General features: G+C 44.3%; 1 protein-coding gene across 1 annotated transcript in view; it reads left to right on the top strand.

Annotated features, from left to right (window-relative positions):
* The window catches only part of LOC115183301 (regulator of G-protein signaling 7-like), a 124,195-nt gene extending 99,109 nt beyond the window's left edge, over window positions 1-25,086 (top strand). The window contains exons 10-17 of the mRNA XM_029744630.1: window positions 1,560-1,634; window positions 3,407-3,505; window positions 4,465-4,526; window positions 5,653-5,763; window positions 12,173-12,298; window positions 21,122-21,308; window positions 23,697-23,786; window positions 25,048-25,086. Coding sequence (XP_029600490.1) covers window positions 1,560-1,634; window positions 3,407-3,505; window positions 4,465-4,526; window positions 5,653-5,763; window positions 12,173-12,298; window positions 21,122-21,308; window positions 23,697-23,786; window positions 25,048-25,068 — 771 coding nt within the window. The 3' untranslated portion in view covers window positions 25,069-25,086. The remainder of the gene's footprint in view (window positions 1-1,559; window positions 1,635-3,406; window positions 3,506-4,464; window positions 4,527-5,652; window positions 5,764-12,172; window positions 12,299-21,121; window positions 21,309-23,696; window positions 23,787-25,047) is intronic.
* The last annotated feature ends 1,387 nt before the right edge of the window (window positions 25,087-26,473 follow it).

Below are 26,473 nucleotides of genomic sequence, written 5' to 3'. Positions count from 1 at the left end.
TATGTCCGGTGTGCTTTGGTTTGAGTCGCATTGTACAAACTGGCGAGAGCATTCCAAGCAAAAGGTTAGCTGATGACCGCTAGCAGTGGTTAGCTGACTGCTAGCTGGTAGCTAGTTAGGGGGATTCAGAATTCGAGGTGAATAATACGTCAGAAACAAACAGATCTACACCACATTGGGTGAGGCGGGTTGCAGGAGAGTGTTTTGAAGTTGAGTTTTAGAGAAAAAATATTAAAAAGTTATATACATGGGAAACGACAAAAGGATAGTTTAACCATGTTAAAACGAGAGTTCAGTTCATGTAACATGAGGGACAGAAGTAAATGAATCACTAGCCACATGAAATCAATCATTTTCAGAAATTACTTTGTCAAAGCAACAAAATAACTTTTAATTTTTACATTTTTTATTTAACCTTTATTTTAACTAGGCAAGTCAGTTAAGAACAAATTGTAATTTAAAATGACGGCCTACCCCGGCCAAACCCAAACCCGGACGACGCTGGGCCAATTGTGCGCCGCCCTATTGGTGGAGAACCTTCCTAGAGGTCACATGTCAAAATGATGAATTTTGGCACTTTAGCAAGTCAGATTTATTGAATTCTCCATGTGGTCTATATTAAAGGGAAATGTAATATAAAAGGCTTTTAAAATTCAATATTGTTGCACAATTTCTACTTAAAATATCAAAAGGGCACTTTTCATGAATTGAACCAAATGTATAATTGTTTTTTGTCCTTGTTCCACAGCCTGGAGACGACTGATGGAAATGTGTCCTTGTTCCACAGCCTGGAGAAGACTGATGGACATGTGTCCTTGTTCCTCTCCACAGCCTGGAGAAGACTGATGGACATGTGTCCTTGTTTCTCTCCACAGCCTGGAGAAGACTGATGGAAATGTGTCCTTGTTCCACAGCCTGGTGAAGACTGATGGAAATGTGTCCTTGTTCCTCTATACAGCCTGGAGAAGACTGATGGACATGTGTCCTTGTTCCTCTCCACAGGCTGGAGAAGACTGATGGAAATGTGTCCTTGTTCCTCTCCACAGCCTGGAGAAGACTGATGGAAATGTGTCCTTGTTCCACAGCCTGGTGAAGACTGATGGAAATGTGTCCTTGTTTCTCTCCACAGCCTGGAGAAGACTGATGGAAATGTGTCCTTGTTCCTCTCCACAGCCTGGAGAAGACTGATGGAAATGTGTCCTTGTTCCACAGCCTGGTGAAGACTGATGGAAATGTGTCCTTGTTCCTCTCCACAGCCTGGTGAAGACTGATGGAAATGTGTCCTTGTTCCTCTCCACAGCCTGGTGAAGACTGATGGAAATGTGTCCTTGTTTCTCTCCACAGCCTGGAGAAGACTGATGGAAATGTGTCCTTGTTTTTCTATACAGCCTGGAGAAGACTGATGGACATGTGTCCTTGTTCCACAGCCTGGAGAAGACTGATGGACATGTGTCCTTGTTCCTCTCCACAGCCTGGAGAAGACTGATGGAAATGTGTCCTTGTTCCTCTCCACAGCCTGGAGAAGACTGATGGAAATGTGTCCTTGTTTTTCTATACAGCCTGGATGTGTGAACACAACAGAAGCCGACATCAAGAAGTCCTCAAGGATGAAGCAGCCTCATAAAACAAGAAAGGTACGGACTGTCATATGTACTGTAATATGGATTGTAATATCTACTGTAACATCTACTATAATATAGACTGTAATATGTACTGTAATATAGACTGTAATATGTACTGTAATATCTACGGTAATCTCTACTGTAATACTGAAATTGATGTAGCTAATGTATCGGTTTTACTTTACGGGAGTCTTTGAGCTGGCCGTGTAGACACATGACTAGAATACTATTATTGAATGGTTCAGTTGAAGAGAGAAGATGTGGTGACAGCAGTGAAAGAGAGAGAGGATGTGGTGACAGCAGTGACAGAGAGAGAGGATGTGGTGACAGCAGTGAAAGAGAGAGAGGATGTGGTGACAGCAGTGAAAGAGAGAGAGGATGTGGTGACAGCAGTGACAGAGAAAGAGAGAGAGGATGTGGTGACAGCAGTGAAAGAGAGAGAGAGAGGATGTGGTGACAGCAGTGACAGAGAGAGAGGATGTGGTCACAGCAGTGAAAGAGAGAGAGGATGTCCTGATCCTCTGTATATCAGTTTGAATGGGCTGTCCTTGTCTTGTTCCTCTGTATATCAGTGTGAATGGGCTGTCCTTGTCTTGTTTCTCTGTATATCAGTGTGAATGGGCTGTCCTTGTCCTGCTCCTCCGTATATCAGTGTGAATGGGCTGTCCTTGTCCTGCTTCTCTGTATATCAGTGTGAATGGGCTGTCCTTTTCTTGCTCCTCTATATATCAGTGTGAATGGGCTGTCCTTGTCTTGCTCCTCTGTATATCAGTGTGAATGGGCTGTCCTTGTCCTGCTCCTCTGTATATCAGTGTGAATGGGCTGTCCTTGTCCTGCTCCTCCGTATATTAGTGTGAATGGGCTGTCCTTGTCCTGCTCCTCTGTATATCAATGTGAATGGGCTGTCCTTGTCTTGCTCCTCTGTATATCAGTGTGAATGGGCTGTCCTTGTCTTGCTCCTCCGTATATCAGTGTGAATGGGCTGTCCTTGTCCTGCTCCTCTGTATATCAGTGTGAATGGGCTGTCCTTGTCCTGCTCCTCTGTATATCAGTGTGAATGGGCTGTCCTTGTCTTGCTCCTCCGTATATCAGTGTGAATGGGCTGTCCTTGTCCTGCTCCTCTGTATATCAGTGTGAATGGGCTGTCCTTGTCTTGCTCCTCCGTATATCAGTGTGAATGGGCTGTCCTTGTCTTGCTCCTCTGTATATCAGTGTGAATGGGCTGTCCTTGTCCTGCTCCTCTGTATCTCAGTGTGAATGGGCTGTCCTTGTCTTGCTCCTCTGTATATCAGTGTGAATGAGCTGTCCTTGTCCTGCTCCTCCGTATCTCAGTGTGAATGGGCTGTCCTTGTCTTGCTCCTCTGTATATCAGTGTGAATGGGCTGTCCTTGTCTTGCTCCTCCGTATATCAGTGTGAATGGGCTGTCCTTGTCTTGCTCCTCTGTATATCAGTGTGAATGGGCTGTCCTTGTCCTGCTCCTCTGTATCTCAGTGTGAATGGGCTGTCCTTGTCTTGCTCCTCTGTATATCAGTGTGAATGGGCTGTCCTTGTCCTGCTCCTCCGTATCTCAGTGTGAATGGGCTGTCCTTGTCCTGCTCCTCCGTATCTCAGTGTGAATGGGCTGTCCTTGTCCTGCTCCTCTGTATATCAGTGTGAATGGGCTGTCCTTGTCCTGCTCCTCTGTATATCAGTGTGAATGGGCTGTCCTTGTCCTGCTCCTCTGTAAATCAGTGTGAATGTGCTCTTCTCTCTCTCTGTGCATCTGAATGATGTTCCCCTCCAGTCTGTGTACGGCCTCCAGAACGACGTCCGGAGCCACAGCCCCACCCACACCCCCGTTCCAGAGGTCAAAGGTCCCACGGAGGAGGAGATACGTGACCAGGTAACGTCGTCAATTCAAGGACATGTTACAAAAGAGTGTTCTTCTAGTGCGGATGTCAACAAATATCCATCAAAATGCAATGACATGTCACTCCGTGTTCACTGGTAGATTTCACCATTTAACAATCATGTTTATATAACAGAATGGGGGTTAGCTTGACTGGTTATCTGACAGAATGGTAGTTAGCTTAACTGGTTATCTGACAGAATGGGGTTTAGCTTAACTGGTTATCTGACAGAATGGTGGTTAGCTTGACTGGTTATCTGACAGAATGGTCATTAGCTTAACTGGTTATCTGACAGAATGGTAGTTAACTTGACTCTATCATGTTATATAACAGAATGGTAGTTAGCTTGACTGGTTATCTGACAGAATGGTCGTTAGCTTGACTGGTTATCTGACAGAATGGTAGTTAGCTTGACTGGTTATCTGACAGAATGGTGGTTAGCTTGACTGGTTATCTGACAGAATGGTAGTTAGCTTGACTGGTTATCTGACAGAATGGTAGTTAGCTTGACTGGTTATCTGACGGAATGGGGTTTAGCTTGACTGGTTATCTGACAGAATGGTAGTTAGCTTGACTGGTTATCTGACAGAATGGTTGTTAGCTTGACTGGTTATATAACAGAATGGTAGTTAGCTTGACTGGTTATCTGACAGAATGGTCCTTAGCTTGACTGGTTATCTGACAGAATGGTGGTTAGCTTAACTGGTTATCTGACAGAATGGTGGTTAGCTTGACTGGTTATCTGACAGAATGGTCCTTAGCTTGACTGGTTATCTGACAGAATGGTAGTTAGCTTGACTGGTTATCTGACAGAATGGTCGTTAGCTTGACTGGTTATCTGACAGAATGGTCGTTAACTTGACTCTATCATGTTATATAACAGAATGGTAGTTAGCTTGACTGGTTATCTGACAGAGCAGCATGCCATCACATTGGCACCTTCTCCTTTCAGATTCAACACTGGCAAGCCCAACTGGACAGGCATCGGTTAAAAATGTCCAAAGTGGCAGAAAGGTAGGCTGTTTTCTTGTAATGCAACACACACACACACACACACACACACACACACACACACACACACACACACACATGCATCCGTAGTGAAAATGACCCTCCTGTGTTGGCCTATTACAGTAGCTCATGCAGTTCCTATCCTGTTATTGGAGTACTGTCTGAAAACAGACTGGTAGTCAAGGCTGTTATTGGAGTAGTCAAGGCTGTTATTGGAGAAGTCAAGGCTGTTATTGGAGTAGTCAAGGCTGTTATTGGAGTACTGTCTGAAAACAGACTGGTAGTCAAGGCAGTTATTGGAGTACTGTCTGAAAACAGACTGGTAGTCAAGGCTGTTATTGGAGTACTGTCTGAAAACAGACTGGTTGTCAAGGCTGTTATTGGAGTAGTCAAGGCTGTTATTGGAGTAGTCAGGCTGTTATTGGAGTAGTCAAGGCTGTTATTGGAGTAGTCAAGGCTGTTATTGGAGTACTGTCTGAAAACAGTCTGGTAGTCAAGGCTGTTATTGGAGTACTGTCTGAAAACAGACTGGTAGTCAAGGCTGTTATTGGAGTAGTAAAGGATGATATTGGAGTAGTCAAGGCTGTTATTGGAGTAGTCAAGGCTGTTATTGGAGTGGTCAAGGCTGTTATCTGAGTAGTCAAGGCTGTTGTTGGAGTAGTCAAGGATGTTATTGGAGTAGTCAAGGATGATATTGGAGTAGTCAAGGCTGTTATTGGAGTAGTCAAGGATGATATTGGAGTAGTCAAGGCTGTTATTGGAGTAGTCAAGGCTGTTATTGGAGTAGTCAAGGATGATATTGGAGTAGTCAAGGATGATATTGGAGTAGTCAAGGCTGTTATCGGAGTAGTCAAGGCTGTTATCGGAGTAGTCAAGGCTGTTATCGGAGTAGTCAAGGCTGTTATTGGAGTAGTCAAGGCTGTTATTGGAGTAGTCAAGGCTGTTATTGGAGTAGTCAAGGCTGTTAATGGAGTAGTCAAGGCTGTTATTGGAGTAGTCGAGGCTGTTATTGGAGTAGTCAAGGCTGTTATTGGAGTAGTCAAGGCTGTTAATTATGGCATCATGGTTTCACCCTAACTTTTCCACTATAGCTATATTGTACAGTGTGATTGTTGTTCTCCCTATGCAGCTTGCTGAGCTACACAGAGCAGTATATGGAGTATGACCCCTTCTTCACCTCACCGGAGCCCTCCAACCCCTGGATCTCTGACGACACCGCCGTCTGGGAACTGGAGACCAGGTGGGTTTACCCTCAGTCTATCCTTCTATCTCTCTGTCAGAGTTACTGGAGACTAGGTGGGTTTACCCTCAGTCTATCCTTCTATCTCTCTGAGTTACTGGAGACCAGGTGGGTTTACCCTCAGTCTATCCTTCTATCTCTCTGAGTTACTGGAGACCAGGTGGGTTTACCCTCAGTCTATCCTTCTATCTCTCTGTCAGAGTTACTGGAGACCAGGTGGGTTTACCCTCAGTCTATCCTTCTATCTGTCTGAGTTACTGGAGACCAGGTGGGTTTACCCTCAGTCTATCCTTCTATCTCTCTGTCAGAGTTACTGGAGACCAGGTGGGTTTACCCTCAGTCTATCCTTCTATCTCTCTGTTAGAGTTACTAGAGACCAGGTGGGTTTACCCTCAGTCTATCCTTCTATCTCTCTATCAGAGTTACTGGAGACCAGGTGGGTTTACCCTCAGTCTATCCTTCTATCTCTCTGTCAGAGTTACTGGAGACCAGGTGGGTTTACCCTCAGTCTATCCTTCTATCTCTCTGTTAGAGTTACTAGAGACCAGGTGGGTTTACCCTCAGTCTATCCTTCTATCTCTCTGTCAGAGTTACTGGAGACCAGGTGGGTTTACCCTCAGTCTATCCTTCTATCTCTCTGTTAGAGTTACTGGAGACCAGGTGGGTTTACCCTCAGTCTATCCTTCTATCTCTCTGAGTTACTGGAGACCAGGTGGGTTTACCCTCAGTCTATCCTTCTATCTCTCTGTCAGAGTTACTGGAGACCAGGTGGGTTTACCCTCAGTCTATCCTTCTATCTCTCTGTTAGAGTTACTGGAGACCAGGTGGGTTTACCCTCAGTCTATCCTTCTATCTCTCTGAGTTACTGGAGACCAGGTGGGTTTACCCTCAGTCTATCCTTCTATCTCTCTGAGTTACTGGAGACCAGGTGGGTTTACCCTCAGTCTATCCTTCTATCTCTCTGAGTTACTGGAGACCAGGTGGGTTAACCCTCAGTCTATCCTTCTATCTCTCTGAGTTACTGGAGACCAGGTGGGTTTACCCTCAGTCTATCCTTCTATCTCTCTGTCAGAGTTACTGGAGACCAGGTGGGTTTACCCTCAGTCTATCCTTCTATCTCTCTGAGTTACTGGAGACCAGGTGGGTTTACCCTCAGTCTATCCTTCTATCTCTCTGAGTTACTGGAGACCAGGTGGGTTTACCCTCAGTCTATCCTTCTATCTCTCTGAGTTACTGGAGACCAGGTGGGTTAACCCTCAGTCTATCCTTCTATCTCTCTGAGTTACTGGAGACCAGGTGGGTTTACCCTCAGTCTATCCTTCTATCTCTCTGTCAGAGTTACTGGAGACCAGGTGGGTTTACCCTCAGTCTATCCTTCTATCTCTCTGAGTTACTGGAGACCAGGTGGGTTTACCCTCAGTCTATCCTTCTATCTCTCTGAGTTACTGGAGACCAGGTGGGTTTACCCTCAGTCTATCCTTCTTTCTCTCTGAGTTACTGGAGACCAGGTGGGTTTACCCTCAGTCTATCCTTCTTTCTCTCTGTCAGAGTTACTGGAGACCAGGTGGGTTTACCCTCAGTCTATCCTTCTATCTCTCTGAGTTACTGGAGACCAGGTGGGTTTACCCTCAGTCTATCCTTCTTTCTCTCTGAGTTACTGGAGACCAGGTGGGTTTACCCTCAGTCTATCCTTCTATCTCTCTGTCAGAGTTACTGGAAACCAGGTGGGTTTACCCTCAGTCTATCCTTCTATCTCTCTGTTAGAGTTACTGGAGACCAGGTGGGTTTACCCTCAGTCTATCCTTCTATCTCTCTGAGTTACTGGAGACCAGGTGGGTTTACCCTCAGTCTATCCTTCTATCTCTCTGTCAGAGTTACTGGAGACCAGGTGGGTTTACCCTCAGTCTATCCTTCTATCTCTCTGTCAGAGTTACTGGAGACCAGGTGGGTTTACCCTCAGTCTATCCTTCTATCTCTCTGAGTTACTGGAGACCAGGTGGGTTTACCCTCAGTCTATCCTTCTATCTCTCTGAGTTACTGGAGACCAGGTGGGTTTACCCTCAGTCTATCCTTCTTTCTCTCTGAGTTACTGGAGACCAGGTGGGTTTACCCTCAGTCTATCCTTCTATCTCTCTGAGTTACTGGAGACCAGGTGGGTTTACCCTCAGTCTATCCTTCTATCTCTCTGAGTTACTGGAGACCAGGTGGGTTTACCCTCAGTCTATCCTTCTTTCTCTCTGAGTTACTGGAGACCAGGTGGGTTTACCCTCAGTCTATCCTTCTATCTCTCTGAGTTACTGGAGACCAGGTGGGTTTACCCTCAGTCTATCCTTCTATCTCTCTATCAGAGTTACTGGAGACCAGGTGGGTTTACCCTCAGTCTATCCTTCTATCTCTCTGAGTTACTGGAGACCAGGTGGGTTAACCCTCAGTCTATCCTTCTATCTCTCTGAGTTACTGGAGACCAGGTGGGTTTACCCTCAGTCTATCCTTCTTTCTCTCTGAGTTACTGGAGACCAGGTGGGTTTACCCTCAGTCTATCCTTCTTTCTCTCTGAGTTACTGGAGACCAGGTGGGTTTACCCTCAGTCTATCCTTCTATCTCTCTGTTAGAGTTACTGGAGACCAGGTGGGTTTACCCTCAGTCTATCCTTCTATCTCTCTGTCAGAGTTACTGGAGACCAGGTGGGTTTACCCTCAGTCTATCCTTCTATCTCTCTATCAGAGTTACTGGAGACCAGGTGGGTTTACCCTCAGTCTATCCTTCTATCTCTCTGAGTTACTGGAGACCAGGTGGGTTTACCCTCAGTCTATCCTTCTATCTCTCTGAGTTACTGGAGACCAGGTGGGTTAACCCTCAGTCTATCCTTCTATCTCTCTGAGTTACTAGAGACCAGGTGGGTTTACCCTCAGTCTATCCTTCTATCTCTCTGAGTTACTGGAGACCAGGTGGGTTTACCCTCAGTCTATCCTTCTATCTCTCTGAGTTACTAGAGACCAGGTGGGTTTACCCTCAGTCTATCCTTCTATCTCTCTGAGTTACTGGAGACCAGGTGGGTTTACCCTCAGTCTATCCTTCTATCTCTCTGAGTTACTGGAGACCAGGTGGGTTTACCCTCAGTCTATCCTTCTATCTCTCTGAGTTACTGGAGACCAGGTGGGTTTACCCTCAGTCTATCCTTCTATCTCTCTGTCAGAGTTACTGGAGACCAGGTGGGTTTACCCTCAGTCTATCCTTCTATCTCTCTGAGTTACTGGAGACCAGGTGAGTTTACCCTCAGTCTATCCTTCTATCTCTCTGAGTTACTGGAGACCAGGTGGGTTTACCCTCAGTCTATCCTTCTATCTCTCTGAGTTACTGGAGACCAGGTGGGTTAACCCTCAGTCTATCCTTCTATCTCTCAGAGTTACTAGAGACCAGGTGGGTTTACCCTCAGTCTATCCTTCTATCTCTCTGAGTTACTGGAGACCAGGTGGGTTTACCCTCAGTCTATCATTCTATCTCTCTGAGTTACTGGAGACCAGGTGGGTTTACCCTCAGTCTATCCTTCTATCTCTCTGTCAGAGTTACTGGAGACCAGGTGGGTTTACCCTCAGTCTGTCCTTCTATCTCTCTGTCAGAGTTACTGGAGACCAGGTGGGTTTACCCTCAGTCTATCCTTCTATCGCTCTGAGTTACTGGAGACCAGGTGGGTTTACCCTCAGTCTATCCTTCTATCTCTCTGTCAGAGTTACTGGAGACCAGGTGGGTTTACCCTCAGTCTATCCTTCTTTCTCTCTGTCAGAGTTACTGGAGACCAGGTGGGTTTACCCTCAGTCTATCCTTCTATCTCTCTGTCAGAGTTACTGGAGACCAGGTGGGTTTACCCTCAGTCTATCCTTCTATCTCTCTGTTAGAGTTACTGGAGACCAGGTGGGTTTACCCTCAGTCTATCCTTCTTTCTCTCTGAGTTACTGGAGACCAGGTGGGTTTACCCTCAGTCTATCCTTCTATCTCTCTGAGTTACTGGAGACCAGGTGGGTTTACCCTCAGTCTATCCTTCTATCTCTCTGAGTTACTGGAGACCAGGTGGGTTTACCCTCAGTCTATCCTTCTATCTCTCTGAGTTACTGGAGACCAGGTGGGTTTACCCTCAGTCTATCCTTCTATCTCTCTGTCAGAGTTACTGGAGACCAGGTGGGTTTACCCTCAGTCTATCCTTCTATCTCTCTGAGTTACTGGAGACCAGGTGGGTTTACCCTCAGTCTATCCTTCTTTCTCTCTGAGTTACTGGAGACCAGGTGGGTTTACCCTCAGTCTATCCTTCTATCTCTCTGTTAGAGTTACTGGAAACCAGGTGGGTTTACCCTCAGTCTATCCTTCTATCTCTCTGTTAGAGTTACTGGAGACCAGGTGGGTTTACCCTCAGTCTATCCTTCTATCTCTCTGAGTTACTGGAGACCAGGTGGGTTTACCCTCAGTCTATCCTTCTATCTCTCTGTTAGAGTTACTGGAGACCAGGTGGGTTTACCCTCAGTCTATCCTTCTATCTCTCTGAGTTACTGGAGACCAGGTGGGTTTACCCTCAGTCTATCCTTCTTTCTCTCTGAGTTACTGGAGACCAGGTGGGTTAACCCTCAGTCTATCCTTCTATCTCTCTGTCAGAGTTACTGGAGACCAGGTGGGTTTACCCTCAGTCTATCCTTCTATCTCTCTATCAGAGTTACTGGAGACCAGGTGGGTTTACCAGGTGGGTTTACTGGTTATAAATGGTTTTAGATCTGTTAGAGTTGGCAGAAGAATTGTTTTGTCATCGTACACATAAAGAGCTATTTAAATGTTTCTGTATCCATCCCTAAAGCGATTTGAATGTCTAGTCCTAAATGTGGGACTTGGTAATAAAGCCCATCTGAAACTCGTGGGGATTTATCGCCCTCCCCTCTGACTCCATATGTGCTCTGAGGCAAATTGTCTGACTTCCTGTCTAACTTCCTGTCTAACTATGATCAATCTGAATTACAGATGGTGGGTGATCTGGATTGGTTGATGCCAGTATCTGATGAGCTGAAAGATATTTGTACAGAACTAAATCAACTCGCCCCAAACTGAGGAAAACAAAAAATCTACTCTTTTACATTTTGACAAATGCCCCTCTTGTGTGTACAGACAATGAGATATTTGCCAAATGAGTTTCAGTGAGTATGAGATGTTAATCTAACTAAATCTCTCCCCCTCCTCAAAATGTATTACAAAGATACATTCTTGGAATTTCAATGAGTTTAAATATTCTGGTCTGCGTTGGGGTTGAGTGATTGGGCGGTTGTGTCACCCTATCACTGACTCCGATTAGGCCCTTCATTCATTGTTTTATTTTTCCCTGGTTTAACTCGGTTGCAGATCAACGCGCCGTATTAAAAACAAAAAGGGTAAAAGACAGATTTAATCCTTGGTTGACGCATGAATTGTCTGAGAAATGACAGGAAATCAATTTTTTTTGCTTGGGCTAAAAGCTGGACTGACTGGCAGTCCTTCAGACATTTGAGAAGTAGATCTCCATCTCTGGTTAAAACGGCTACATCAGTGTATCAGAGACTGGTGCTAATCCAGCCAACTGGAAAGTTTTCTAATGTTTGATTCAGAAATCGACCCACTCATTACCCCATCAGGTTCTGACAGCCTCTGGACCCATTCACACCCATCAGGTTCTGACAGCCTCTGGACCCATCCACCCTCTCATTACCCCATCAGGTTCTGACAGCCTCTGGACCCATCCACCCTCTCATTACCCCATCAGGTTCTAACAGCCTCTGGACCCATCAATCCCATCATTAGCCCATCAGGTTCTGACAGCCTCTGGACCCATCCACCCCATCATTACCCCATCAGGTTCTGACAGCCTCTGGACCCATCCACCCCCTCATTACCCCATCAGGTTCTGACAGCCTCTGGACCCATCCACCCCCTCATTACCCCATCAGGTTCTGACAGCCTCTGGTCCCATCCACCCCCTCATTACCCCATCAGTTTCTGACAGCCTCTGGTCACATCCACCCCATCATTACCCCAGCAGGTTCTGACAGCCTCTGGACCCATCCACCCCCTCATTACCCCATCAGGTTCTGACAGCCTCTGGTCCCATCCACCCCCTCATTACCCCATCAGTTTCTGACAGCCTCTGGTCACATCCACCCCATCATTACCCCAGCAGGTTCTGACAGCCTCTGGACCCATCCACCCCATCATTACCCCATCAGGTTCTGACAGCCTCTCTCTCTCTCTCTCTCTCTCTAGTAAGGAGCCGGGCCAGCAGAGGGTGAAGAGGTGGGGATTTGGGATTAACGAGGTGTTGAAGGATCCTCTCTCTCTCTCCCTCTCCCTCTCTCCCTCTCCCTCTCTCCCTCTCTCTCTCTCTCCCTCTCCCTCTCTCTAGTAAGGAGCCGGGCCAGCAGAGGGTGAAGAGGTGGGGATTTGGGATTAACGAGGTGTTGAAGGATCCCGTTGGGAGAGACCAGTTCCTGAAGTTCCTGGAGTCAGAGTTCAGCTCAGAGAACCTCAGGTCTGTCTACTGTTCTTTACTCTGTGTGGTCCCGTGTAGCTCAGTTGGTAGAGCAGGGTGTTTGCAACGCCAGGGTCGTGGGTTCGATTCCCACGGTGGGACCAGTACGGAGAAAAAAAAATTATGAAACGTATGCATTCACTACTGTAAGTAGCTCTGGATAAGAGCGTCTGCTAAATGACTAAAATGTAAAAATGTATTATACAGTACTCTAATACTCGACTTTACTGTACTCAACGCTACTGTAGTACTTTACTCTAGTGTTCTACTCTTCTCTAGTACTCTACTACACTCCACTCTAGTGTACTCCTCTACTCTTTAGTACTCTAGTCTACTGGGTTAATATGAAGTGGAAGATAAACATGTTTCTACTGGCCAGTGGTGGAATTTAATTTACTCTCTGGCTCCCTCTGGTGGACATAGTGTCCCCTTTAGGTATAATGTCCTCTTTAGGTATAATGTCCCCTCTTTAGGTATAATGTCCCCTTTAGGTATAATGTCTCCTTTAGGTATAATGTCCCCTTTAGGTATAATGTCCCTTTAGGTATAATGTCCCCTCTTTAGGTATAATGTCCCCTTTAGGTATAATGTCCTCTTTAGGTATAATGTCCTCTTTAGGTATAATGTCCTCTTTAGGTATAATGTCCCCTTTAGGTATAATGTCCTCTTTAGGTATAATGTCCTCTTTAGGTATAATGTCCCCTTTAGGTATAATGTCCCCTTTAGGTATAATGTCCCCTTTAGGTATAATGTCCCCTTAATGTCCCCTTTAGGAATAATGTTCCCTTTAGGAATAGTGTCCCCTTTAGGTATAATGTCCCCTTTAGGTATAATGTCCCCTTTAGGTATAGTGTCCCCTTTAGGTATAATGTCCACTTTAGGTATAATGTCCCCTTAATGTCCCCTTTAGGAATAATGTTCCCTTTAGGAATAGTGTCCCCTTTAGGTATAATGTCCCCTTTAGGTATAGTGTCCCCTTAGGTATAATGTCCCCTTTAGGTATAATGTCCCCTTAAAGTCCCCTTTAGGTATAATGTCCCCTTAATGTCCCCTTTAGGTATAACGTCCCCTTTAGGTATAATGTCCCCCCTTAATGTCCCCCTTAATGTCCCCTTTAGGGTATAATGTCCCCTTTAGGTATAATGTCCCCTTTAGGTATAATGTCCCCTTAAGGTATAATGTCCCCATTAGGTATAATGTCCCCATTAGGTATAATGTCCCCTTTAGGTATAATGTCCCCCTTTAGGTATAATGTCCCCTTAATGTCCCCTTTAGGTATAATGTCCCCTTTAGGTATAATGTCCCCTAATGTCCCCTTTAGGTTATCCAATGCCCCCTTAGGTATAATATCCCTTTAGGTATAATGTCCCCTTAATGTCCCCTTTAGGTATAATGTCCCTTGAGGTATAATGTCCCTTTAGGTATAATGTCCCCTTTAGGTATAATGCCCCCTTTAGGGAAATGTCCCCTTTAGGTATATACATGTTCCCCTTTTAGGTATAATGTCCCCTTTAGGTATAATGTCCCCTCTTAGGTATAGATGGTGCCCTCTTTAGGTATAATCGTCCCCTCTTTAGGTAAATGTCCCATCTTTAGGTAGTAATGTCCCCTCTTTAGGTATAGGTCCCCCTTTAGGTATAATGTCCCCTTAATGTCCCCTTTAGGTTATATGTCCCCTTTAGGTATAATGTCCCCTTTAGGTATCATGTCCCCTTGTGGATACTGTCATAATGTCCCCTAGGATAATGTCCCCTTCTAGGTATAATGTCCCCTAGGTATCATGTCCCCTTAAGGTATAATTTCCCATTAAGGTATAATGCCCCTAAGGTATAATGCCCCCTTAAGGTATAATGCCCCCTTAAGGTATAATGCCCCCCTAGGTATAATGCCCCCTTTAGGTATAATGTCCCCTTAAGTATAAATGCCCCCTTAAGGTTAATGTCCCCCTTTAGGGTATAATGTCCCCTTTAGGTATAATGTCCCCTTTAGGTATAATGTCCCCTTTAGGTATAATGTCCCCTTAATCTCCCTTTAGGTATAATGTCCCCTTTAGGTATAATGATCCCCTTTAGTATAATGTCCCCTTTAGGTATAATGTCCCCTTTAGGTATAATGTCCCCTTAATCTCCCCTTTAGGTATAATGTCCCCTTTAGGTATAATGTCCCCTTTAGGTATAATGTCCCCTTAGGTATAATGTCCCCTTAATGTCCCCTTTAGGTATAATGTCCCCTTTAGGTATAATGTCCCCTTAATGTCCCCTTTAGGTATAATGTCCCCTTTAGGTATAATGTCCCCTTAAGGTCCCCTTTAGGTATAATGCCCCCTTTAGGTATAATGTCCCCTTTAGGTATCATGTCCCCTTTAGGTATCATGTCCCCTTTAGGTATAATGTCCCCTTTAGGTATAATGTCCCCTTTAGGTATAATGTCCCCTTAATCTCCCCTTTAGGTATAATGTCCCCTTTAGGTATAATGTCCCCTTTAGGTATAATGTCCCTTCTTTAGGTATAATGTCCCCTTTAGGTATAATGTCCCCTTTAGGTATAATGTCCCCTTAATGTCCCCTTTAGGTATAATGCCCCCTTAGGTATAATGTCCCCTTTGGTATAATGTCCCCTTTAGGTATAATGTCCCCTTAATGTCCCCTTTAGGTAATGTCCCCTTTAGGTATAATGTCCCCTTAATGTCCGCCTTTAGGTATAATGTCCCCTTTAGGTATAACGCACCCCTTTAGGTAATATGCCCCATTTAGGGATAATGTCCCCTTTAGGTATAAATGTCCCCTTAATGTCCCCTTTAGGTATAATGTCCCCTTGTAGGTATAATGTCCCTTTAATGTCGCCCTTTAGGTATAATGTTCCCCTTAATGTCCCCTTTAGGTATAATGCCCCCTTAAGGTATAATGTCCCCTTTAGGTATAATGCCCCTTTAGGTATACTGTCCCCTTAATTCCCTTTAGGTATAATGCCCCTTTAGGTATAATGTCCCCTTTAGGTATAATGTCCCCTTTAGGTATCATGTCCCCTTAGGTATCATGTCCCCTTTAGGTATAATGTCCCCTTTAGGGTATAATGTTCCCTTTAATCTCCCCATTAGTGTATAAAATGCCCCCTTTAGTATAATGTCCGCCTTTAGGTATATGTCCCTTTAGGTAGAATGTTCGCCCTTAAGGTAGTCCCCTTTAGGTATATGGTCCCCTTAGGGTATAAGGTCCCCTTAATGTCCCCTTTAGGTATAATGTCCCCTTTAGGTATAATGCCCCCTTTAGGTATAATGTCCCCTTTAGGTATATGTCCCCTTAATGTCCCCTTTAGGTATAATGTCCCCTTTAGGTATAATGTCCCTTTAATGTCCCCTTTAGGTATAATGTCCCCTTTAGGTATAATGTCCCTTTAGGTATATTGTCCCCTTAATGTCCCCTTTAGGTATAATGCCCCCTTTAGGTATCATGTCCCCTTTAGGTATAATGGTCCCCTTTAGGTATAATGTCCCCTTTAGGTATAATGTCCCCTTTAGGTATAATGTCCCCTTAATGTCCCCTTTAGGTATAATGCCCCTTAGGTATAATGCCCCCTTTAGGTATAATGCCCCTTTAGGTATAATGTCCCCTTTAGGATAATGTCACCAGTTAATGTCCCCTTTAATGTCCCCTTTAGGTATAATGTCCCCTTTAGGTATAATGTCCCCTTTAGGTATCATGTCCCCTTTAGGTATAATGTCCCCTTTAGGTATAATGTCCCCTTTAGGTATAATGTCCCCTTAATGTCCCCTTTAGGTATAATGTCCCCTTTAGGTATAATGTCCCCTTTAGGTATAATGTCCCCTTAATGTCCCCTTTAGGTATAATGTCCCCTTTAGGTATAATGTCCCCTTTAGGTATCATGTCCCCTTTAGGTATAATGTCCCCTTTAGGTATAATGTCCCCTTTAGGTATAATGTCCCCTTAATCTCCCCTTTAGGTATAATGCCCCCTTTAGGTATAATGTCCCCTTTAGGTATAATGTCCCTTTTAGGTATAATGTCCCCTTTAGGTATAATGTCCCCTTAATGTCCCCTTTAGGTATAATGTCCCCTTTAGGTATAATGTCCCCTTAATGTCCCCTTTAGGTATAATGTCCCCTTTAGGTATAATGCCCCCTTTAGGTATAATGTCCCCTTTAGGTATAATGTCCCCTTTAGGTATAATGTCCCTTTAATGTCCCCTTTAGGTATAATGTCCCCTTTAGGTATAATGTCCCCTTAATGTCCCCTTTAGGTATAATGCCCCCTTTAGGTATAATGTCCCCTTTAGGTATCATGTCCCCTTTAGGTATCTTGTCCCCTTTAGGTATAATGTCCCCTTTAGGTATAATGTCCCCTTAATGTCCCCTTTAGGTATAATGCCCCCTTTAGGTATAATGCCCCCTTTAGGTATAATGTCCCCTTAATGTCCCCTTTAGGTATAATGTCCCCTTTAGGTATAATGTCCCCTTTAGGTATCATGTCCCCTTTAGGTATAATGTCCCCTTTAGGTATAATGTCCCCTTTAGGTATAATGTCCCCTTAATGTCCCCTTTAGGTATAATGTCCCCTTAATGTCCCCTTTAGGTATAATGTCCCTTTAGGTATAATGTCCCCTTAATGTCCCCTTTAGGTATAATGTCCCCTTTAGGTATAATGCCCCCTTTAGGTATAATGTCCCCTTTAGGTATAATGTCCCCTTAATGTCCCCTTTAGGTATAATGTCCCCTTTAGGTATAATGTCCCTTTAATGTCCCCTTTAGGTATAATGTCCCCTTTAGGTATAATGTCCCCTTTAGGTATAATGTCCCCTTAATGTCCCCTTTAGGTATAATGCCCCCTTTAGGTATCATGTCCCCTTTAGGTATAATGTCCCCTTTAGGTATAATGTCCCCTTTAGGTATAATGTCCCCTTTAGGTATAATGTCCCCTTAATGTCCCCTTTAGGTATAATGCCCCCTTTAGGTATAATGCCCCCTTTAGGTATAATGCCCCCTTTAGGTATAATGTCCCCTTTAGGTATAATGTCCCCTTAATGTCCCCTTTAGGTATAATGTCCCCTTTAGGTATAATGTCCCCTTTAGGTATCATGTCCCCTTTAGGTATAATGTCCCCTTTAGGTATAATGTCCCCTTTAGGTATAATGTCCCCTTAATGTCCCCTTTAGGTATAATGTCCCCTTAATGTCCCCTTTAGGTATAATGTCCCCTTTAGGTATAATGTCCCCTTAATGTCCCCTTTAGGTATAATGTCCCCTTTAGGTATAATGTCCCCTTTAGGTATCATGTCCCCTTTAGGTATAATGTCCCCTTAATGTCCCCTTTAGGTATAATGTCCCCTTAATCTCCCCTTTAGGTATAATGCCCCCTTTAGGTATAATGTCCCCTTTAGGTATAATGTCCCTTTTAGGTATAATGTCCCCTTTAGGTATAATGTCCCCTTAATGTCCCCTTTAGGTATAATGTCCCCTTTAGGTATAATGTCCCCTTAATGTCCCCTTTAGGTATAATGTCCCCTTTAGGTATAATGCCCCCTTTAGGTATAATGTCCCCTTTAGGTATAATGTCCCCTTTAGGTATAATGTCCCTTTAATGTCCCCTTTAGGTATAATGTCCCCTTTAGGTATAATGTCCCCTTAATGTCCCCTTTAGGTATAATGCCCCCTTTAGGTATAATGTCCCCTTTAGGTATCATGTCCCCTTTAGGTATCTTGTCCCCTTTAGGTATAATGTCCCCTTTAGGTATAATGTCCCCTTAATGTCCCCTTTAGGTATAATGCCCCCTTTAGGTATAATGCCCCCTTTAGGTATAATGTCCCCTTAATGTCCCCTTTAGGTATAATGTCCCCTTTAGGTATAATGTCCCCTTTAGGTATAATGTCCCCTTTAGGTATAATGTCCCCTTTAGGTATAATGTCCCCTTTAGGTATAATGTCCCCTTAATGTCCCCTTTAGGTATAATGTCCCCTTAATGTCCCCTTTAGGTATAATGTCCCCTTTAGGTATAATGTCCCCTTAATGTCCCCTTTAGGTATAATGTCCCCTTTAGGTATAATGTCCCCTTAATGTCCCCTTTAGGCATAATGTCCCCTTTAGGTATAATGTCCCCTTTAGGTATAATGCCCCCTTTAGGTATAATGTCCCCTTTAGGTATAATGTCCCCTTAATGTCCCCTTTAGGTATAATGTCCCCTTTAGGTATAATGTCCCCTTTAGGTATCATGTCCCCTTTAGGTATAATGTCCCCTTTAGGTATAATGTCCCCTTTAGGTATAATGTCCCCTTAATGTCCCCTTTAGGTATAATGTCCCCTTAATGTCCCCTTTAGGTATAATGTCCCCTTTAGGTATAATGTCCCCTTAATGTCCCCTTTAGGTATAATGTCCCCTTTAGGTATAATGTCCCCTTAATGTCCCCTTTAGGCATAATGTCCCCTTTAGGTATAATGTCCCCTTTAGGTATAATGCCCCCTTTAGGTATAATGTCCCCTTTAGGTATAATGTCCCCTTTAGGTATAATGTCCCCTTAATGTCCCCTTTAGGTATAATGTCCCCTTTAGGTATAATGTCCCCTTTAGGTATAATGCCCGCGAGCCGCTTGTGGATTTGACAGCTCTAAGTTTTACAGCTGTCACCACCAAACCAACTGCTGGCTGGCGTCGGCTGGTGTCGGCTGGTGTCGGCTGGCGTCGGCTGGCGTCGGCTTGTTCCTAACAAATGTGACTGAGTGAATCAGTACACAAAGCTACGTTTCCACATACATTCTGTCCCTGCTTGATCCTGTTCAATTTTATTTTATTTTTACTTGACAATGTTATTATATGGAATTACGTCTCCTGTAACTATACAATTTCGCTTTTCACTTCCAGTGAAAGTGTTAAACATTCCTTTATCTGTCTGTGGTCCAGGTTCTGTTGTGTTACACATTCCTTTATCTGTCTGTGGTCCAGGTTCTGTTGATGTGTTAAACATTCCTTTATCTGTCTGTGGTCCAGATTCTGTTGTGTTAAACATTCCTTTATCTGTCTGTGGTCCAGGTTCTGTTGATGTGTTAAACATTCCTTTATCTGTCTGTGGTCCAGGTTCTGTTGATGTGTTAAACATTCCTTTATCTGTCTGTGGTCCAGGTTCTGATGATGTGTTAAACATTCCTTTATCTGTCTGTGGTCCAGGTTCTGTTGATGTGTTAAACATTCCTTTATCTGTCTGTGGTCCAGGTTCTGTTGATGTGTTAAACATTCCTTTATCTGTCTGTGGTCCAGGTTCTGTTGTGTTAAACATTCCTTTATCTGTCTGTGGTCCAGGTTCTGTTGATGTAATAAACATTCTTTATCTGTCTGTGGTCCAGGTTCTGTTGATGTGTTTAACATTCCTTTATCTGTCTGTGGTCCAGATTCTGTTGATGTGTTAAACATTCCTTTATCTGTCTGTGGTCCAGGTTCTGTTGTGTTAAACATTCCTTTATCTGTCTGTGGTCCAGATTCTGTTGTGTTAAACATTCCTTTATCTGTCTGTGGTCCAGGTTCTGATGATGTGTTAAACATTCCTTTATCTGTCTGTGGTCCAGGTTCTGTTGATGTGTTAAACATTCCTTTATCTGTCTGTGGTCCAGGTTCTGTTGTGTTAAACATTCCTTTATCTGTCTGTGGTCCAGGTTCTGTTGATGTAATAAACATTCTTTATCTGTCTGTGGTCCAGGTTCTGTTGATGTGTTTAACATTCCTTTATCTGTCTGTGGTCCAGATTCTGTTGATGTGTTAAACATTCCTTTATCTGTCTGTGGTCCAGGTTCTGTTGTGTTAAACATTCCTTTATCTGTCTGTGGTCCAGATTCTGTTGTGTTAAACATTCCTTTATCTGTCTGTGGTCCAGGTTCTGTTGATGTGTTTAACATTCCTTTATCTGTCTGTGGTCCAGGTTCTGTTGTGTTAAACATTCCTTTATCTGTCTGTGGTTCAGGTTCTGTTGATGTGTTAAACATTCCTTTATCTGTCTGTGGTCCAGGTTCTGTTGTGTTAAACATTCCTTTATCTGTCTGTGGTCCAGGTTCTGTTGATGTAATAAACATTCCTTTATCTGTCTGTGGTCCAGGTTCTGTTGATGTGTTAAACATTCCTTTATCTGTCTGTGGTCCAGGTTCTGTTGTGTTAAACATTCCTTTATCTGTCTGTGGTCCAGGTTCTGTTGTGTTAAACATTCCTTTATCTGTCTGTGGTCCAGATTCTGTTGATATGTGAAACATTCCTTTATCTGTCTGTGGTCCAGGTTCTGATGTGTTAAACATTCCTTTATCTGTCTGTGGTCCAGGTTCTGTTGTTGTGTTTAACATTCCTTTATCTGTCTGTGGTCCAGGTTCTGATGATGTGTTAAACATTTTATCTGTCTGTGGTCCAGGTTCTGTTGACGTGTTAAACATTCCTTTATCTGTCTGTGGTCCAGGTTCTGATGTGTTAAACATTCCTTTATCTGTCTGTGGTCCAGGTTCTGTTGATGTAATAAACATTCCTTTATCTGTCTGTGGTCCAGGTTCTGTTGATGTGTTAAACATTCCTTTATCTGTCTGTGGTCCAGGTTCTGATGTGTTAAACATTCCTTTATCTGTCTGTGGTCCAGGTTCTGTTGTGTTTAACATTCCTTTATCTGTCTGTGGTCCAGGTTCTGTTGTGTTAAACATTCCTTTATCTGTCTGTGGTCCAGGTTCTGTTGATGTGTTAAACATTCCTTTATCTGTCTGTGGTCCAGGTTCTGTTGTGTTAAACATTCCTTTATCTGTCTGTGGTCCAGGTTCTGTTGTGTTTAACATTCCTTTATCTGTCTGTGGTCCAGGTTCTGGTTGGCGGTTCAGGAGGTGAAGAAGAGGCCGATCCGGGAGGTCCCTACACGGGTCCAGGAGATCTGGCAGGAGTTCTTGGCCCCAGGGGCCCCCAGTGCCATTAACGTTGACTCCAAGAGTTACGACAAGACCACACAGAATGTCAAGGATCCCGGACGATACGCCTTCGAGGACGCCCAGGTCTGTACTGTGTCTGTGAGGAGTCATGGAGGAAGTGTTTTGGATGGGGGGGGGAGTATGCTGCAGCTGAATAGGAAACAACCTTCTGTTAATTACTTCTTTGTGACTCTCTGGCCCCGTTTATACCTGTGTTAACATGCATCCTTTGTCCTTTCTTGTCCACATTCTGTTGCCCACATTTTTTAGACAGGTGCAGACAATTAAAAGACACATTGTAATAGGATTTGGATCAGATCCTCCTGTCCACATTCTGATGTTGCCCACATTGGCAGGTGCAGACAGGTGCAGACTTAAAAGACACATTGTAATAGGATTTGGATCAGATCCTCCTGTCCACCTCTGAAGGTAATCAGGAACACATTTGTATCTGGATATCACATCAGGTGTAAACATTTACTATTGGCATCAATAATGGCATTAAAATAAATACATAAATGTTATTTTGAAAGAATATCTGTCGGTTCCCAATGGAATTAGCATATACCAGTGCCTTTTGAAAAGTATTCAGACCCCTTCATTTTTTTCCCACATTTTGTTACGTTACAGCCTTGTTCTAAAATGGATTAAATAAAACATGTTACTCATCAATCTACACACAATACCCCGTAATTTATTTTATTTATTTCACCTTTATTTAACCAGGTAGGCAAGTTGAGAACAAGTTCTCATTTACAACTGTGACCTGGCCAAGATAAAGCAAAGCAGTTCGACAACATACAAAAACACAGAGTTACACATGGAGTAAAACAACATACAATCAATGATACAGTAGAAAAATAAGTCTATGTACAATGTGAGCAAATGATGTGAGATAAGGGAGGTAAAGGCAAAAAAAAAGGCCATGGTGGCAAAGTAAATAAAGTATAGCAAGTAAAACACTGGAATAGTAGAATTATAATTTGAAGAAAGTTCAAAGTTAAAATATAAATAATATGATGCAAAGGAGTAAAATAATAATGACATCACAATACCCCGTAATGACATCACAATACCCCGTAATGACATCACAATACCCCGTAATGACATCACAATAGCCCGTAATGACATCACAATACCCCGTAATGACATCACAATACCCCGTAATGACATCACAATAACTCATACTGAAAAAGCGAAAAACAGGATTTTAGAAATGATTGCAAAACTGAAATACCTTATTTACATAAATATTCAGACCCTTTACTCAGTACTTTGTTGATGCACCTTTGGCAGCGATTACAGCCTCGAGTCTTCTTGGGTATGACACTACAAGTTTGGCACACCTGTATTTGGGGAGTTTCTCCCATTCTTCTCTTCAGAAGGTTGCTGTCTTTTTCCGTGGCTTAATCAACTAGGCTCGCAATTTAACAATTTTATTTGTATTTACAGAGGACATAAACGTTTGTTATTAATAAGGCACATGAAAGTTCACATGTTCCAGAAGACATCTGCCCAAAAAATTAATTTTTATAAAAATTAAAAAATTAAAAAAACTTTAAAACGTCTCTCCTGTGAAGTCGTGACTTGCGACATACGCCTAAGTCTCGTGAAACGGGTCACATATTTAAAGGGATGGCGTCAGATAAATATACTGAAATCCCTATTGAATGAAAACCTCCACGAGAAAATCTGTTGGCCAACCAAGTAGGAGGGTTTTTAGCATTCGAATGAAAAGTATTCAGAGCCAGCAGGGTAGCCACACCTGCACAGCGCGTTACGCAACTGAATAAGGTAAGTCTGAATAGCAAATACTGAGAAGTGTGTAGGAAAGGCGTACATTCCCAAGTCTGAATCGGCCCCAAACTGATTGGATCATATCGATCAGATCAAGGTGTAAGGTTAGAATGGAGTGGGGTTATTGGTGGGTTGGTAAGGTTAGAATGGAGTGGGGTTATTGGTGGGTTGGTACACAGTAAGGTTAGAATGGAGTGGGGTTATTGGTGGGTTGGTACACAGTAAGGTTAGAATGGAGTGGGGTTATTGGTGGGTTGGTACACAGTGAGGTTAGAATGGAGTGGGGTTATTGGTGGGTTGGTACACAGTAAGGTTAGAATGGAGTGGGGTTATTGGTGGGTTGGTACACAGTAAGGTTAGAATGGAGTGGGGTTATTGGTGGGTTGGTACACAGTAAGGTTAGAATGGAGTGGGGTTATTGGTGGGTTGGTACACAGTAAGGTTAGAATGGAGTGGGGTTATTGGTGGGTTGGTACACAGTAAGGTTAGAATGGAGTGGGGTTATGGCTAGGTTTGTAAACAGTAAGGTTAGAATGGAGTGGGGTTATTGGTGGGTTGGTACACAGTAAGGTTAGAATGGAGTGGGGTTATTGGTGGGTTGGTAAGGTTAGAATGGAGTGGGGTTATTGGTGGGTTGGTACACAGTAAGGTCGTCATGTACCTTCTCTGTTCCAGGAGCACATCTACAAGCTGATGAAGAGTGATTCCTACAGCCGTTTCCTCCGCTCCAATTTCTACCAGGAGCTGCTACAGGCCAAGAAAAAGGTAAAGGACTGGCTGAGGAGGCTGGACGTGGACGTCTGTCTCTGGGTCATAGCCGTATCTCTGGAGGATTACAGCAGCTCGGGGCGGACGGCTGGATGAGGGGTTCAGTACAGAGCAGAGGGAATTACACTACAAATCAATTGATGAAACATAAGTCAAATATCAAATCACAAGACAATATAATCTCATTGTATTGGCAGCAGAGCCAGCAGGACAGGGTGATCAGGAGGCTCACAAAGACTCACAGCAGTCTGGTGCATCGTTACCACACTGACTCACAGCAGTCTGGTGCATCGTTACCACACTGACTCACAGCAGTCTGGTGCATCGTTACCACACTGACTCACAGCAGTCTGGTGCATCGTTACCACACTGACTCACAGCAGTCTGGTGCATCGTTCGTTATCACACTGACTCACAGCAGTCTGGTGCATCGTTACCACACTGACTCACAGCAGTCTGGTGCATCATTACCACACTGACTCACAGCAGTCTGGTGCATCGTTACCACACTGACTCACAGCAGTCTGGTGCATCGTTACCACACTGACTCACAGCAGTCTGGTGCATCGTTACCACACTGACTCACAGCAGTCTGGTGCATCGTTACCACACTGACTCACAGCAGTCTGGTGCATCGTTCGTTATCACACTGACTCACAGCAGTCTGGTGCATCGTTCGTTATCACACTGACTCACAGCAGTCTGGTGCATCGTTACCACACTGACTCACAGCAGTCTGGTGCATCGTTCGTTATCACACTGACTCACAGCAGTCTGGTGCGTCGTTACCACACTGACTCACAGCAGTCTGGTGCGTCGTTACCACACTGACTCACAGCAGTCTGGTGCATCGTTCGTTATCACACTGACTCACAGCAGTCTGGTGCGTCGTTACCACACTGACTCACAGCAGTCTGGTGCGTCGTTACCACACTGACTCACAGCAGTCTGGTGCATCGTTCGTTATCACACTGACTCACAGCAGATAGTAGATAGATTAACGTACAGAGACGGCGATAGATTTGAGACTTGTCCTCATGATGAGTAGATAGAAACGTACAGAGACGGTGATAGATTTGAGACTTGTCCACATGATGAGTAGATACAGAGACAGTGATAGATTGGAGACTTGTCCACATGATGAGTAGATACAGAGACGGTGATAGATTGGAGACTTGTCCTCATGATGAGTAGATAGGGTGATGTACGGTGATATGCAGGCTATGCTTCATTTATCGATTTTATTTTCTGTCCACAGAAAAGTAAGAACTTATTCTGAGGAATTCCACATCCAGGTAAAGATGATTATAGCCCTAACCCCTAACCTTACATACTGATAACCCCAGCTTCATGTCCACTCCCCAGCTCCACCCTAACCCCTAACCTCCAGCTTCATGTCCACTCCCCAGCTCCACCCTAACCCCTAAACCCTAACCCCAGCTTCATGTCCACTCCCCAGCTCCACCCTAACCCCTAACCCCTAACCCCAGCTTCATGTCCACTCCCCAGCTACACCCTAACCCCTAACCCTAATCCCAGCTTCATGTCCACTCCCCAGCTCCACCCTAACCCCTACCCCAGCTTCATGTCCACTCCCCAGCTCCACCCTAACCCCTAACCCCAGCTTCATGTCCACTCCCCAGCTCCACCCTAACCCCTAACCCCTAACCCCAGCTTCATGTCCACCCCCCAGCTACACCCTAACCCCTAACCCTAATCCCAGCTTCATGTCCACTCCCCAGCTCCACCCTAACCCAGCTTCATGTCCACTCCCCAGCTCCACCCTAACCCCTAACCCCAGCTTCATGTCCACTTCCCAGCTCCACCCTAACCCCTAACCCAGCTTCATGTCCACCCCAGCTCCACCCTAACCCCTAACCCCAGCTTCATGTCCACTCCCCAGCTCCACCCTAACCCCTAACCCCAGCTTCATGTCCACTCCCCAGCTCCACCCTAACCTCTAACCCCAGCTTCATGTCCACTCCCCAGCTCCACCCAAACCCCTAACCCCAGCTTCATGTCCACTCCCCAGCTCCACCCTAACCCCTAACCCTTAACCCTAAAACAGTATGCTGTATACAAAGTGTTTCCTATTTAATGGTTAACTCGTAACTCAAATGTGACAGATCGAGGGGCCTGATCCAATCAGATCTGATTATCCCGAGACAACCGCCAACGACGTAGCAGTGTTGTTTTAGCCACGTCGGAGATTTAACTGAGTTGGAGCTGTGAAATAAGCCATTAAGCTCCCGGTGTTTTATACCTAACGAGGAAGCTTCTAGTCGCATTAGGATACATCCTATGTAGCCTTGTTACAAGATGGAGGAACACTGGAATGTGTTGTTAGCTACACCGCCATTACGCTGATAGAAATCCTTATTATAGAGTTGAATGCTTTTCAGTCATGTGTCACTTCCTGACCAGTGAAAAGGGTCATTTTGCCATATTAGGATGGTCAGGGCGTGGCAAGGGGGGGTTGTTTTGGGTGTTTTGGGGTTGGTTTGTTTCTATGGGGAATTGGTTCTAGTTTTCTGTTTCATTTTAACATGTGTGTGTGGCCGAAGTATGGTTTCCAATCAGAGGCAGGTGTTTATTCGTTGTCTCCGATTGGAAACCATACTTAGGCAGCCTGTTTTTTTCCTTTTGGGTTTTTTGTGTGGGTGGTTGTTTCCCGTATAGTCTGT

Source organism: Salmo trutta, unplaced genomic scaffold (assembly GCF_901001165.1).
Source record: "Salmo trutta unplaced genomic scaffold, fSalTru1.1, whole genome shotgun sequence".
In the NCBI taxonomy this organism is placed as follows: domain Eukaryota; kingdom Metazoa; phylum Chordata; class Actinopteri; order Salmoniformes; family Salmonidae; genus Salmo; species Salmo trutta.
The sequence above is the reverse complement of the archived record's forward strand: the minus strand, read 5'-3'. Positions and strand labels throughout refer to the sequence as shown.